We start from the raw sequence: 15,782 nt of genomic DNA on the forward strand, positions 1-15,782 counted from the left end.
TACTGATACAGTGCGAAATAGTCACTGTAATTATTATTCTGGTATGTACTGGAATGATTTTAAAAAGAAAGATTTTGTGTTATTTGTGTGCTTACAAAAATAATCTAATAGCTGATATTGAAATCATTATAAAGCCACAAAAGCTTAGATGTACTGTATACATGTAAGGTTTGCCTTGTGGCATTGTAAAAAGGGAATATATAGATCCTAAATTCCATAAAAAGTATATTACTCTTCCTTTTTGAAGTGAATATTTAATTTGTCATTTGAAAAACATTTCAACCAAACAATGAAATGGACTAATTTGTTCATGTGAAATCTCCTCTGCCCCTTGTATTATCATTTCCATGTACATTCACCACTTTCCCACTACAGTTTTTCCATTTCAGAGCTTCATGTAAGATCAAAGAGAGATATCTTCCAATGATCACAAGATAGACTTTTAAACTTAAAAAAAGACAGGTTTATTGATCAGATGTCCAGGTATTCAAAACCAAATTAAACTGTTTTTAAAATGGTTTAACAAAAGCAAATCCAGTCTACAATGAAGTGAAAAGGAAGACGTGGTGTTGTTCAGTTAATCACTGGGAAATAGCAGGGCCTATTGTAACTGGTCCTTTAGATGTCACCTAGTCCTCCATGTTTCACACCAGTCTGCTGCTGTCCACCGCCAGCAGTCATGCGGTTAATAGGAATTATCTTTATTGTGGTTTCTTTAAAGGAGTACCAGCGATCGTGCCATGTTGTCCAGATTATGCCATTGTCAAAACCGTGTTCCCCAGCATCTTCCTTTGTATACCTTCCACCTTGAAACAAGAATCCAGATTATTTGATATTACAGATATGAATAGAGACACCCATTTAAGTAATAACACGATCTGAAATCTGTGCTTTTCATTTAAGGACACCATAGAATTCTGTGGTATTTTTCCCTTAGAAAAAACAAATTACCTGATTACTTGTCTTTCCAGTTGTTAATGCAATTATAATTTGTGCCCTAATGGACTATCCAGTGCTAATCAGAATTGCCTTGATGTAGCGCATAGAGAGGGAAGTTAATGAATTACAGACAATTAACTTTACCTGTGTAGTATTTGCCATTGAGATGGGCAGCATGGCACCGGTTCATCCACCAGCCTGAGCCATCCTGTTGAGCACAGTTGCCAGGGTACTTGTCATTGTCACTGTCAAAGGTACTGAACTGCATCCCATTATGAGAAGTGTAGAACTTGTCACTGGGGTCTTCCCCAAAGTCAACACCATCGAAGGCATCACCGGCTTCACCTCCATAATAATAAGCATAGGTCAGGCGATACTTGTCTGCCTCGGGCGCTAACTTGAACATGGCGTAGTCTGCATGTCTAGAGTCAAAGCAATAAAAAGACAAAAATGTGCGTTAGTCTGCATTCTGCAATGAAACACCACATTCAAAGGAAGGAGAAGATAAAAAAGTAGAAAGTATGTAGGACAGTCTCAAAGCAACATACTATAGCAACAAGCAAAGCTAACAAAATTCATTTAAATAATTTAAAGGTATTCTAACATACATCTGTGATATGTGGCAATACTGTTTTGATTTCTATTCATAAAAACTTAAATATTCTTAAAATGTATGCTAGCCCACAAAACATGCCAATAAAGATCCCATTACTTTAGACTTGTGTAGTGCAATTATCTATGGATGCTTTAAAACCTTCCTTGCGAAGCAGTGTACAGCATATAACAGTTCAGAAAAGTAAACTTTTTTTGACTAGGCACAGCCAATACACACAGCAAGGTCAAATTGGTGTCACCTCAGATTTAAGATAGAATAATCAACCGTTATGTAATATGGCTCAAAGTGCAATGTTTCACAAGAACTCCGCACTTCCCAATTTTCACTAGTTTTTTAAGATAGCTAAGACAACTATTTACAAGTAAGATTTATTGAAGTACTTCAAATATTTGTTATTCAGTTCATAGATAAAACTGACAACTAAGCACCTTTTATAGATATAGAGTACAGTAGTCAAGAAATTCTGTTGTATAAAAACCATGCAACGGAGACTTCTCAAATATGACCAGATTACGCAGCGTTTCATGCCCTGATATGAAAACATAGCCCTGCCTCTCCTTACTCCTAAAAACACCTTTGTTTTCTCGAGTTATATTTAAGTGAAAAAATACATATTTTATTTTTTTCTACTTTGTACATGTGTATGTAGATTTGCATTTAAATGTTTACTATAATTCCGACTAAAACTGCCATCCCACTTTTCTCCAGAACTGAAAATCAAAAGAATCACCCCCTTAATCTTTGCAGAATAACCACATTTCTCAATCTTTTCATTATATTTGTTTATACTGTACTTTGTCTGGCCATTCCAGTCTGTCATCTCAAGCCTTAGAATATATGGAATACTGGACTGGGTGGAAATCAGATGAATTTTTTCATTCCCAATCCAGAATTCAGACGTATCATCTGGAGTCAAGTAACCAAATCCCTCTTTGTACTGAATCCAGTTCCTGAAGAAATTCACAGAGCCATCACGTCTCTAAAAAATAAAGAAAAATATGTATTTTTCCTCATGTATTGCAAACGGATTTGATAAACAGTTATTTAAATTCTACCTACCCTTTGAAGGACTGTCCAACCATTTCCAAACCTGTCTATTTGACAGTAAACCAAGAATTGTTCTTTTGCTTTTACTGGTTTGATAAAGTACAGACCGCTGACCCTGGCACCTTTGTTGGTAATGTCTTGGCAATCTGATAGAAAATAATAATGCAGCAGAGAAAGAAATTAAATGAGTAGCAGCAACACTGACCACTGGCTTAGTACAGTATGTTATCATGATATACCATTGTTCAAAAAATACATATTCCCAAATCATCTTAAATAATATAGGACAACAAAAATATTTTCTGTTTACTTAGGAACAAATTCAAAATTCTGGCATTTGTCAAAATACCTTTTCCAGTAGTTGGTTGAATCTCAACAGTATCTTTGCAGGGCTGTTTACAAGATTGCTCAAGTTGGAGAGCCATTTGTTTGAGTTGCACCATTCTCTTCTCATTTGAATCTAGAATATTTTGGAGCTCACTAGTAAAAAATAAATAACAGAGTTATTTATACGTAACTGAAATGGCACCATACAACTAAAAGAATGCCTTTCACTAATCTATCAAATGCAATAAATGTAATTTGTTAAATGACAGCTACAAGGAAGTTATACTGTATCTCTTCTTAGTTTACTGATTTTTTCTAGCAAATTGAATTTAAGAGTTCTAGTGAAATACTGCAATACAATATTCTTGGCGAGAACACTTCTGTCCATCTGTAGAGTGGCAAGCAAATATCCACACCTTGCAAGTTATATTAAGTTATTAGCATTATTATTCCATTCAATTAGCATTATTTCATTCAATACAACCAAACGAGATTTTAACTTCAAGGCGTCTTAAACAAAACCAATCAAATTACTCACTATATCTGTCCCTCCTGGTAGACAATACTCTTCTCAAATCGCAGAATATCATCCAACATGCTGCTTGATTTTTTTATGTAACTATCTGAAATTAAGAAAACAATTGTCTGATAAAAATAGAGATGGGGTATGATTGTTCTAATACAATAAAGCTTAACAAAGTTGTGCGATGTCAGTCGATTCTGAAGTATGGTACTTATAGTCTTATAATGTCTACAATGTTTTTTTGGGAGAGCATTTACTAGCGTTAGTAGCGTTATATATATATAATAGATTCTAATCATAATCTTTCAGCGATGTATCCATTGAAATACACTTTACCTGGTGAAGACTTTTGCGCAGCTGTACTGGAGTCTCTCATGTATACTACAGTTTCCTGTGCCCCTTTAGTTAAATTTGATATCTGGGTTAGTAAATTCTCCAAGTATTTAAGATCCTCATCAACGCTGGGTTTGTATCGCTGTAGGTAATCTGCGATTCCACATGTTGTGGGACAATATCGCCCCTGTAAAATCAGAACAAACCCTCAAATAAGCAAAGAATTAAAGTTGCCCCAATACAACAACAACAGCATCACGTTGCCATAGAATATAATTAAAATAAATGCCATTTAATGTCAACATTTCGTATAAAGCGTTTAAAAATATGTATACAGGCCCTTGAGTAAAAAAAACAAGAACACTTACGAAGTTATCACTTGGGGTGCAAACTTCCGCTGGAGATGAATATTGCTAGGAAAATAAAGCATAACGATTTAGAGACGTTTTAATTTTACATACAGTACATCGATTTTCTCTGAAATGGGATATAACTTACCGCCAAACTTGACGAAAACATAAGGACAAAAACGGTTATATGAAAGAAAGTCTGCGCTTTAAACACCCCCATGTTGTAGTTAAAAGTCTTTGTTGCCTTCTCTGTGAAGAGTGAAATGTCTCAATACGGAGACGAAATTTATCTGATCTGTACTCTCCATGCAGCCCAAGATAATGGGAGGTGCATAATCTCTGAGGTTGTATTGACAGCTGTCACTGTATCACAGTTACTCACTCTGTTTGAAGAACATTTTGTCAGTCTGATTTACGAAAACGTACTTATTCAGACGTAGTAAGCAATTTATTTTTAAAAAATCATAGTTTCCATACTCCTTCAAAAGCCAACATAACCAATTATGTAATTATATACAAAGCTACATAAATTAGTTCACACAATCAATTTCCAACTACCTTTCAATTACGAGACTTGTCACATGTGTGTGATCTAACAGTATCATGATTACTGTAAAAAGCTCTGAGAAATGTTTTTTTTCATTGGTTCAAAACCTAGTGTATCCAGTGGCAGCTCTAGTGAAGTAGTGTTAGTGGACCATAGAGAACTTTTGCCAGAAGTGAGATGCTTTCACCACTCACAAGCACCCCTGACTGCTTCCATTGCTTCCTGCAGCAGTTCCAGGAGTGTCACCCATAGGCTGTGTGGTGGTGAGAATTATGAACCTATGCAAAGAACCTATGGACAAAGAATAAGAGCTTCTGGGAGCTATGCCTAAGTCCCAGTTTTGGACTACTGTACATCAGGAATTGCTTAGGATGCATATACAAGCCAATAGCAAGGTGTCTCAAGTGGATGAATATTCAGTGGATTTAGGCTGCAGGCTGAACTACATATTGATTAAGGAATGACTTTTAGGCCCCTGCTGTAACTGACAAGGGAAAGAGCTGTGATGAAAACAGTTCCAGGGGACTACTTGCAGTTCTCGGTAGTTATTATTAGGACTAGAACCAACAATCCCTCTAGCTTTGTGCAGTAAATCACATGTTGCATGCTTGTATCTTTGATGTTTAAGAAGGATGACCCCTAATGGACCAGAGATCAGACATCAGGAAAAAATAGTATTGGACTATTGTGGCATTCTCACAAGCTGGTAGCAGGAACACCTGATTAAAACTAAGCATGAAAAGAAACAACCATATGGTCTGAGTGGTGGCATGAAACAGGGACCAATTGATAAACAATAAGTAGGAGTAAGTCTCTATTTTTCCCAACTATATACAGAAAGGCCTGGAGACAGAATAGTTATGTTACAAGATGATAAATTAGCATTACCATCTCTCAGCCTGATCTCATCAGGTCTCAGAAGCTAAGTAAGACTCGTCCATAATACAGGGATAAGAGACCACTAAGGAAAAGAGGTTCCCACTACAAAATGTTCATGAACTACAGTAGTATTCCCTGTGGACCAGGTTATTGTGAACAAATGACTAGAGACACTGTGCTGTAGATGGAACCAGCTTTCAGATAAGACACTACTGTAAATAGCGTGACCACTGTTGCTAAATGGCTAGTGTGTGTCAGCAAGGTGAGTGCCGCACGTCAATTGTATATGAAATTCTGTTCAATGCTCAACTCCTATTAAAACTGCAAACTCTTACGAAAGAATGAAAATTCTATATAATGATATTACTAATGCTTGGTGATCAAATATTGACTTAGCCCATTAAGCAGTGCAGAAGAGGATTTTGGAAGCCTCCCCACAGAATACTTTAGAATGGCCAAAAACACAGCAGTAATAGACATTTTATTACAGCTCATTTTATGACATTTTACAGTATGTAGGGGTGTTCTTCACTGTTTCTTCTTTTCCCCTGTGTGTCTATAGTGTGGTACTGTATGTTTAGTCACCCAGTCTGTAATCACCATAAAAAGGTCCTGCAGTATGCTTCTGACTCTCTATTCTCCTGAAAATTGAGTTGCTGGAGTTCTCACTGCTACTACTGTGTGGTACTTGAATTCCTCTTTGAACCTACCATTGCCAATGTTCTAAAAAAAAGGCCATTAACAAAAAAGACTTTGGTGTGTTTATTTAACCATTGGCAGATGTCACATCCAATAAAATATCATGTGAGAATTAGCAATCACAAGTTCTGAACCTGCTTTTACCCCCATTTATCATGGGCACCTAAATGATGCATAAAGGATAAAGTGGATTAGCAAACAAATTGGTCACTAACCAAAAGGGTTAGCCAGGATCAGCACGTTTCTTTTCTTCAGCTACATGCCCCAGGATTATGTTTTTTTAAGTTGTGAAATTTTCAGGGCACACAGGTGAATGTGTGGGTAGAAGTCAGGTTGGCAAACATTCACTCATTCACAGTCAAGGTCAAGTAAATGTTCAAAATACACAGGTGAAGAACATGATATTTCAAAATAATCAGGAAAGACCCTTAAAGACCTATACAACATGCAGTATGTAGTTGTATGAAACTATTCTGTAAAATGTACAGACCTTTATTGTAGTTGTTAAGGACACCTGAATATACAATAGCTCATACTTAGAGGTTTTGCAGGTTGGAGTATAAAGAACTTTATTGATAAACAGAGACTAGAAAAGTGAACATTTTGTAATGTGCCATGCTGCTCTCTCACTCCTTTCCCATTACACAAGGAATGTGCAATTAATTCCATGCTAAATCATTCAGAATTAGTTTTGCTTGAGATAAAATCTAACTCTGTAATGACACACAAATACCTCAGTACACAATAGAAGAACCCGGGCACTATGTCAGCCTGGATCCCATTTCTACTTAGTCCCTAATGTGTACAGTATTTTGTGGTGCTTGTTTAGGTTTTTTAGGCATTTAGAATGGGACCTGTGTTCAAACTAATGATCTCTACCATGTGTATGGAACCTGTGCAGTATGAATAGGAATGTTTATGTGCACAATATTGAAGAACCAGTAATTAAACATTTGATACACAGCATAAATACATTAAAAATCTAATAATCTTAATAAAATTAAGAGAAAATATTTACCTATATTTATCATTCATATTTATATATAAATGATGGCTTCTGCAATGTCTTCATTTGTCCACATTATTCTGATACATTTTATACTGTATTTGAATATTATATATAATAAATATATATTAAATATATATATATAATATATTTTTAAAAACTGAAATATATACAGTACATCAAGACGTGTTTCTCTGCTTGGAGAAACAGAGAGCATGATTTTTATAAGGGGTAAAGTAGTGGTAAGGCCTTCGGTCAACTATGAGAATTTCAGTAGCTAATACAAGGGGCTTTTCATATGACTGCTCTGTTTTTGTGCCTCCTTTGCCTGCAGAAATAAGGGTAGAACTGATTGATTAGAATACTAATAACCACCTGACCGGACAGAGCTACTCTGAGCAAGTCCTATGAATTTATCTGATTTCCTTTCTGTGGGCTCATCCTGACAAGACAACTTTCCAGCTAGACAATACACATTCTCATATAAACTGTGCATTTCTTGTGGGATGTTATACTGTGGGACAGTTATACTGTGGATGTCCTACGTGTTCGATGGGGATCAAGTCTAACTTCTGTGGGATGTGAAGGTATGATGTGTGGCATCTAGGGCTCAGAGACCAGAGAACAGGCATGTCCTTTACCTAAATTATAAAAGGAATGGGACAGAATCCTACAAGACAACATCTGCATCTCTGTGGAAAACATTCACTGCAGATGTACAATGCAACTGTAATGCTTCCATTAGTGTCCACACATGCAGACACACTAGCCTGTGACGTCTTGTTTATCAATGTGTTTTCTGCTATTATAACACTTTTGACTGTGTTATAGTAAAAAAAAGATATGAAAAGTTAGAAACTGTGCTTCTTCATCAAGTAGGAAAAACGGTGAGAGAAAACAAGAAACTTTTGCACAGCAGTGTAAGAATATGTGTGTAAAAAGTGAAGTTTTCAAACAAGATGCATCCTCTTAGTATTGAGTTTACTGTACAAATACATTTCAGGCATATAATGATAAAATTACACAAGAAAAGCCAATGTATGTCAGAAATACATTTGGATATAAATTAAGATACATTTCTTTATATGTCATTATGTGTTCAGTTTCGATTTATTTTCACACCATTTTTGATATTGCAATTTATATCTTAAAGTTTTAATTTTAACATATGTATTTCCTTTTTCATATGGGATTTAGCCAGAACAGAGAGGATGTTTTGTAAGATTTTGGGGATGTACTGTATGTATTTTGTATAAAAAAAATCAATAGCCAGCAGCTGCAGAAGGAGTCTTGAAAGATTGCTTTTACCTCACAAAGCAGTGATCAGTAAATACAAGTGTTGGATCTGTGTGTTGAAACAAATTGACTTACCTGCATTAACCCTTGAACTTTTGAACCCCATAACTACAATCAGGCCAAGTCAAGAGCATTTACAGCAGTTTAGAAAATGTATGGGAATACCTCAAAGTTGCTATCTAATGAACTTATTATTTGAAAACTGTACAATGATGACTTGGGCTTTCATATTTCCTTTAGCCTAATACTCCTGTGTTAATAGAAACTGTGTCCTAAATACTTGGATTTTGTCAATTTGATTGTTAATAATAATCCATCTATCCATCTTCTAAACTGGTTTATTCAGTACATGGTTGTACTGGGGTCCTGGGCTCAATTCCTGGGGAGCTGTCTCCATGGGGTTTGTATGTTTTACCCATGTTCATGTGGATTCCTCCAGGTGCTTCAGTTTCCTCACACTGTGTGTGCCCTATGATGGACTGGCATACCATCAATGGTGTAACCTGCTTTGTGCACATTGCTTGCCAGCTCCTCAGTGATCCTGTATTGGATAAAGTGGTTAGAAACTGGATGGACAGAGTTGGTCTCTTGGGCACCAGCTGTCAACTATTCTCACAACATTGTCCTACAGAAGTTGAGTAGGTTTTAGATCTGTGTTGGCAGGACAATGCACTTTTTCAATGCTGTTCTATTCCAGGATTGTTTGAATTAACCTTACAAGATGTGATCTGATATTATTATAATTTTTAAAGTATTACTAATTTATTAGACTGAATTAAAACAGTTATTAATTTAATGTTATAAACTGCAGGACAAATTCTACTCAAATGGGATTAAACATAGATTTCACAGTCCTAGTTTTCATAGACTAATAAAGCACTCAACTACATCCTTATAAAGGGCTCGTTCAGGAAATTGAGGTTGTGTTGTTTCAAGATAGTTTCATTTTCATCATCTTCCAAATGATTTCCTGATTAATTAAATAATTAATCACCCAATCTAGAATCCAGTAACAGTTTACAAAGTTATCTGTAAAAACAGTCACTTACAGAAGGAATTTTGAATGTAATTCCAAATGTCATACCATGCTTGATAACAGATGCTTACTGTATAAATACTGTTTAGAAATGCGTATAGACTGGCACGGGTTGTACATTTGGATTCTATATGCAAAAAGCTTCCATGGACTTTTTTGTGTTACTTTAGTTATGTTTTTAAAAGAGTAAATTATTAATGAACGTGGGTTTTGGTCATGTGGCATCTTTGGCAAACACAAGGGAACTTATTTTATTTTAGCTCAATGTCAGACCTTCCAGACACACTTACTTTCAACCCACCTCCCATAAGTAAAGTTATGGTCAAACATCAGTAGGTTATAGTCTTCTGTAATCTTCTGGACTCTTGTCAGAACTAACCTGCTAATAATGAACTTGCATATATTTCCATGTACTCGTCTGAACCACACACTTATTTCATTTCATCTTGGCATCTCACATGCAGATTGCACGCAGATTATTTCTATACCTCTGAACATACAGTACCTCATACATTTCTATACCTCTGAACATACATATTTTGTCACCTTTAAAATGGTGCACTTTTTAACTTAATTGTATACTCATACATACTAAAGAGTATTTATAAATTTAAGTTATTATTAAAGTAAAGACCTTTTTAAAACTATACTGTTATTACTGTTGTTAGCCATAAGACATCTTGCACACAGAATACAAGCAATATGTGCTTGTCTGTATCCATTTATAGAAACTAGTTATGAGCATATCTGATAAAATGTGTTCTAACATTGTAATAATATTAATAATGTATTTTAGTTTTATAATAATGTTATAACTTTTAATAATGTCTTATGATCGTTTGAAGCAACATTTATAGTGAAGAACAATACAGTAGATTGTTCTTGGTTACTTATAATGGAGCCCTAAACTAAAGTTTTAACAATAATTTCTGCTACATACTTACAGTCACATCTGGAACAATAACCTTTGTCACTTCTGTAATGTTTCAATTTTAAAATTGAAGACGATCCTATAGAGAATGTCTTAATTATTTGCTTTTATTGCACTGGAGAAAATCATCCTTTTGTTGATTTATTGCACAATACACAGTGAACATTTTTTGTTATTTACAAAAGACTGTAGTAACTTGGAAAAATTTCCAAAATGAAATCGTATGACAATATTTAGCTACTTAAGAGTTTGTTTTGACTGTTTCAGAGTGTACCTAAAATAAATGGTACTGTGCCATTGTATGTTTTACCTTGTTCAAGAGATCAATGGCCTTTTTGATATCCTTTTGGCCTGCCTGTTTGTGAACACTGCTCGAAAATTAGCAGAAAATGAGTAAGATCAAATATTTCTGTGAATCGGTGATAACTGATTTGCCAGTAATTCACTTTTGTCAAATGAATGTTTTTTCAAAGTGATGGTAACACAAGTCATTTTGAATTGCTGGGTAAGCTTCACATTCTTTTTAAACGTAAATATAAGTAAGAGACTTGTTATCAAGCTAGATATTGTATTACAACAGCAAAAGCAGAGCAAAGGATAAACTAAAATGTCTCACTGATAAAATGGGAAATATTTAAACAATGAAAGGGGAATGAGTGATATATTAAATAAATATTTCACTGAGGTATTTACAAAGGGAAAAACAACAACATGCTGATGAAAGATGGGGATCTGTATTAAATTATATCAGCCTAAAAGAAGAATAGAACTGTAACAGGTACTGGAAACAAGATCAACAAATCTTGGGCTCCTAAACGTACGCTAATGATTATACTTAAGGGAAAAAAGATGCATTTGCAGGTCATCAACAAAACTCTTCTAGCAGACACTTAACACAGCAGTGCAGCTGGAAAAGTAAGCAATTGCAATTGCATTCAAAATGATTTGTTGGGAGATTTAGGAAGTGAAAAATGTAATATAGATAGGACATGTGGATAACTGCAATACTGTACGCTAATGAATAGTGCCATGTTATTTTAATGACCATTCACCACAGGATAACATACTGTACAGGAACTTGGGAAGGAAGTGTGCTATCTATGGGTCCACCAACACCAATTAAACGATTGTTTTCCCTTAGGTGTTTCCCACTGATGTAATATCCTACCCCAACCTTGCTAAACCTCAAACATCTCACAAAACCAGACTACAGCAATACCATAATTGACACCTGATAAGTGCGCTTATATAAAAATTAATTCTCAAATTGCTGACAGTAGGCATTCAAAGTAATGCATGTTTTTCTATGGAATGTTGCTTTATGTAAAATACAGAAAAGAGGTAAATCCTCAGAATGGGGGTATTGCAATTAGTAAAGTACCACATGTACAGTGTCTGTATTTAAACCACTGCTCATCATAATTTCTATCAATTATCTAGGTTGTAGTATAGTAAACTCGTCAAGCTTTTAATTAATACCAAAAGAGGAGGATAAGCAAACATGTTAGAAGCTACAGTATAAAGGAAATTCAAACAAGTTTAAACAAAATTCAAGATTGAGAAAATCCTGGCAGGTGACATTTAACATAGACGAGTGTACAATGCTATACAGAGAGAACAAAAAAATGTATATTTAAGATAGGGAAAACTAAGCTTTAAGAGGCTACCAATGTTTAAGTGTAATGTTTAAGTGTTGACTGCTTTTTAATTTTCTCACTATTTGGTGAAGCAGTAAAAAGGGTAAACAGAATGTTAGGTTGGAAAGTTAGAAGTGCAGTATATAAAACAAGGGATGTTTAAATTGTACAATGCATTGCATTGAAGTGTAGTGCTCCCTGCCCCTGCTGGGATTTGATCCTGATCCATCAAAGACTCTGAGCATGTACAGCACCACTCCCTATACGTACTTCAGTCACGCTACCTTCTTCCATGTTTTTATTTAAATATTAATAGGATTATAAATCACTTTAACTGTATTTCATATTTTAACATATTGTATCCATCCATCTATTATCTAACCACTTCATCCAATTCAGGGTTGCGGGGGTGCTGGAGTGTAACGTGGCAAGTAATGGGCACAAGGCAGGATACATCCTGGACAGGACACCAGTTCATCACAAGGCACACACAGACACAGATATCGACACACTCACTCACTCCATTTTCCCAGAAGCCATTTACCAGTACTTTATGTCTTTGGACCATGGGAGGAAACCAGAACACTAGGAGGAAACACACAGGAACACAGGAAGAACATACAAACTCCACACATATAGCACCTCAGGAGCTGAACTCTGGGCCCCAGCACTGTGAGGTAGCAATGTGCAGCCCTACTGTAATGACATCATTCTTTAAATTATTGTAATACTAACCAAACAAAATAATGAGCTTTGAGTACATGGACGTTTTAAATGACAGATAAAAATAGATCTTTGCTACCATCTAGAGTTAAAATAATGTAATACAGTCAGAAAGCGGAACTTTTTAAATTTGGATTGCAGGGCTACACGGGAATAAATTTTGTAACACACAGAAATTATTGAACTTTGGGATTTGTTTTACTATAATTTATTTATGTCCTATTAGTTTTGAAATGATAGAGCTTTTAAGGTTACGTGCTGCTGCCTACCGTAGCGGATGCCATTCCGCTTTGGTTAGGAGTATTCTTTTCAGAGTTGGAAATAAATTATTTCACACGAATATCAATGTTTCCAGTTTCCGATCCGCAGAGAAGGATTACGTGAGCAATAATCATCGGGATAATAATGTATGTAGAAGAAATTATTCCTCATCTAAAAAAACTGTCAGAATAGGATGTGCTTCTGGTTTCTGGGGAGACACAACAGTCTCAGGTAAATTTCAGTTTAGCTAAGACTAGGACAGAGATAGCTAGCTACCATTACTATGAGCAAGAGACATTTTATTTCCCTTTTTTCTGCCTTTACTCCTCATGAAAACCTTGTTTTTGAAATTGTATTCACAAATAGTCTTGAGTCGATCATTTTATTACTAAAGGCTACGAGTTTGCTTAAATACGTTCCTAACATAGTTCCCCCCTCACAAAATTTAATTTGCGTTGAACTAACCTTCTCCATGTAGTTTGTAAGTTTGGTGGTATATTTGTAAATGACGTATGCTAAAATACGTATTGTTGAATTTAGTGTGCGTGCATGTGTTTTATTTAAATACGGTATTTTGTGCCTGCCTGATGCTGAAATCAAATTTAACAAAAAGAACATTGGACAAGTTTTTCTTTAAAAAGTCCCATTTTTTGGTCGTATTAATCTCGTTTTCTGAATTAGACCTTCCTATTTCAGCACCGTCTAAAATGTCTGTTTTCTGTACATGGAATTCTCCAAAGTGCATTTTGCGTGGCTAGGTATCCTAAATGATGGGAACGTAGTAACTTAAAAACATTTTAAGTGAAATAATGAAAAAATACTTGTAATATTGGCTTACCATGAAGTGTTACAGGTGTATACTGTTCAGACTAAATAAGGATATGTATTTTGCAGTCCCACAGCTAATATATGGAGGAAAGTTGGATTTCTTGGTCTTTGACTACTTGTCTGAAATTACCATGTCACTACTCACAGCTGCAAAAGCCAAGTCTCCAGTAAGTATGACCATATAAAAATATTTTTAAATGCTCAATACTGTATGTCATTGGATTGTCTTGTTCTTTAAAGTAGTATGACAAGATTTGGAAATTTAAAAGAATTTTCTTTTAAGCTGGGTCGTGTAACATTAAATCCACAAATAAATAAAACATATAAAATAATTACTCTTAAAAGCTTTCTTTTGTATTCATTATTTGAATGCAATGTTGATTGTGAAGAAATCCTGCATCTATGTGAAACATGAGTACAATGGATGAGAAATAAATGAAAAATCATTTTAAGAAATATCCTTTCTTTAACTTGTTTTATATTACTTTTTTTTCAAAGAAAATAAAAGATCTGCTCTTAATTTTCAGACTAATGAAACGGTTTGTATGAAAGGGAGCAGAGCCTATTTGTACGGTTTCTGGGAAGATTTTAGAATGACAGAGTGATTAAATCCATTAAATTGACATAGACCTGTATATTACATTTATGTATAATATCAATCATTACAGTTTTCTGAAGAAATAAAAAACTGAGGCTTTTACAATACAACTTAAAAAAGTGAATAACACAATACAGCACATATGAAAATGAATGCACAAATGCTCTTAAATCATTCAGATTCTCCTGTAGTGTGTAACCAAATTCAGATAATCTTATTGTTTTTTTTAGTCTTTACAGCTGTATATGTTTGTTTAAAAGTACTTTTTAAAGAATAAAGAGATGAGGTTTTTTTTTGTTTGGTCATATCTGAAAATATTCCATACCTTTCTGTTGTCATTACAAGAAAGAGTCTTTCTGATCAGAGCCTTGGAAAATGCATGAATGTCATATGAATTTCTCAAGCCTAGTTGTAGAGGAGCTCTGTGCCTTTTGATCTCTCTGAGCTTCTAATAACATGGACTAATTTATCTTTTAATTGTACTGCTTGCTTAATTAGATCTTTTAACCGGTTACTGCATTCAGTCTTTAGTTTCAAAAACTCCTGTTCCTGGCTTAAGGTTTCTAGAGACATTTAGCAGACACAATTTGGTGTGTAAATATAGTGATTTCTTTTTTACCGAGTTTGTAAATTCACTTTCTAAAATAGTATTATGGCTATTTAGGAATCTACATTAGTAAATGTATTGGATAATTACTGATTCTTAATACTGTCATCTTGACACTGAAGGATCACTTTACAAGTCCAAAAACATACAAAATGCTGAGGATTTTAAAACCGTGTCACCACGCCGCTCATAAGAAAAATGTTATCTACTTAATTGACATTAAAAAACACCATATAAAAGCAGTGATTTTGAGAATACTAAATAGTACACCGAGAAAACATACTCTATGTAATTATTTTTCAAAAAGAAGATTGGATCTTCAGATTAATGACAATGTTACTAGCTGACATTTTGTTGACACTTTGCTGAACTGCGTCTCTCACCTGCATCTGCTTTTATTTTCCTTTTGCAGAACTTGGGTTATGCTCCAGATTTTGTGCACATTGCTATAGCACCATTCATTAAGGACATCCATAAAAAAGGTAAAAGGTCAACTAACCATGCATGCAATGTCCAAAAGAGAGGTGACCAAAGGCAGGATCAAAACCATTGCAAAGGCTAGCTGTAAAATGAGTTTTAGATGTGCATATCTGAAACCT

The 15,782-nt window shown here is 34.8% G+C and overlaps 2 protein-coding genes across 3 annotated transcripts in view; one reads left to right on the plus strand and one right to left on the minus strand.

Moving 5' to 3' along the window:
* Positions 1-440: 440 nt before the first annotated feature.
* fgg (fibrinogen gamma chain) lies at positions 441-4,408 on the minus strand. The gene is made up of 9 exons (XM_088928028.1): positions 4,284-4,408; positions 4,154-4,198; positions 3,789-3,972; positions 3,468-3,552; positions 2,952-3,082; positions 2,615-2,748; positions 2,350-2,534; positions 1,084-1,361; positions 441-806 (listed from the first exon to the last, which is right to left on the minus strand). The coding sequence occupies exons 1-9, from the start codon at positions 4,353-4,355 to the stop codon at positions 619-621; spliced, it is 1,302 nt and encodes a 433-aa protein (XP_088784154.1). The 5' UTR covers positions 4,356-4,408; the 3' UTR covers positions 441-618.
* Positions 4,409-13,042: 8,634 nt separating this feature from the next.
* LOC148841298 (uncharacterized) overlaps positions 13,043-15,782 on the plus strand; it is a 36,351-nt gene continuing 33,611 nt past the window's right edge. For both annotated transcript variants that reach the window (XM_088915660.1, XM_088915652.1), the window contains exons 1-3: positions 13,043-13,381; positions 14,045-14,145; positions 15,596-15,665. In XM_088915660.1, the coding sequence (XP_088771786.1) occupies positions 13,123-13,381; positions 14,045-14,145; positions 15,596-15,665 (430 nt within the window). In that variant the 5' untranslated portion in view covers positions 13,043-13,122. The remainder of the gene's footprint in view (positions 13,382-14,044; positions 14,146-15,595; positions 15,666-15,782) is intronic.

This window comes from Atractosteus spatula, chromosome 1 (assembly GCF_055471065.1).
Source record: "Atractosteus spatula isolate fAtrSpa1 chromosome 1, fAtrSpa1.hap1, whole genome shotgun sequence".
NCBI lineage: Eukaryota > Metazoa > Chordata > Actinopteri > Semionotiformes > Lepisosteidae > Atractosteus > Atractosteus spatula.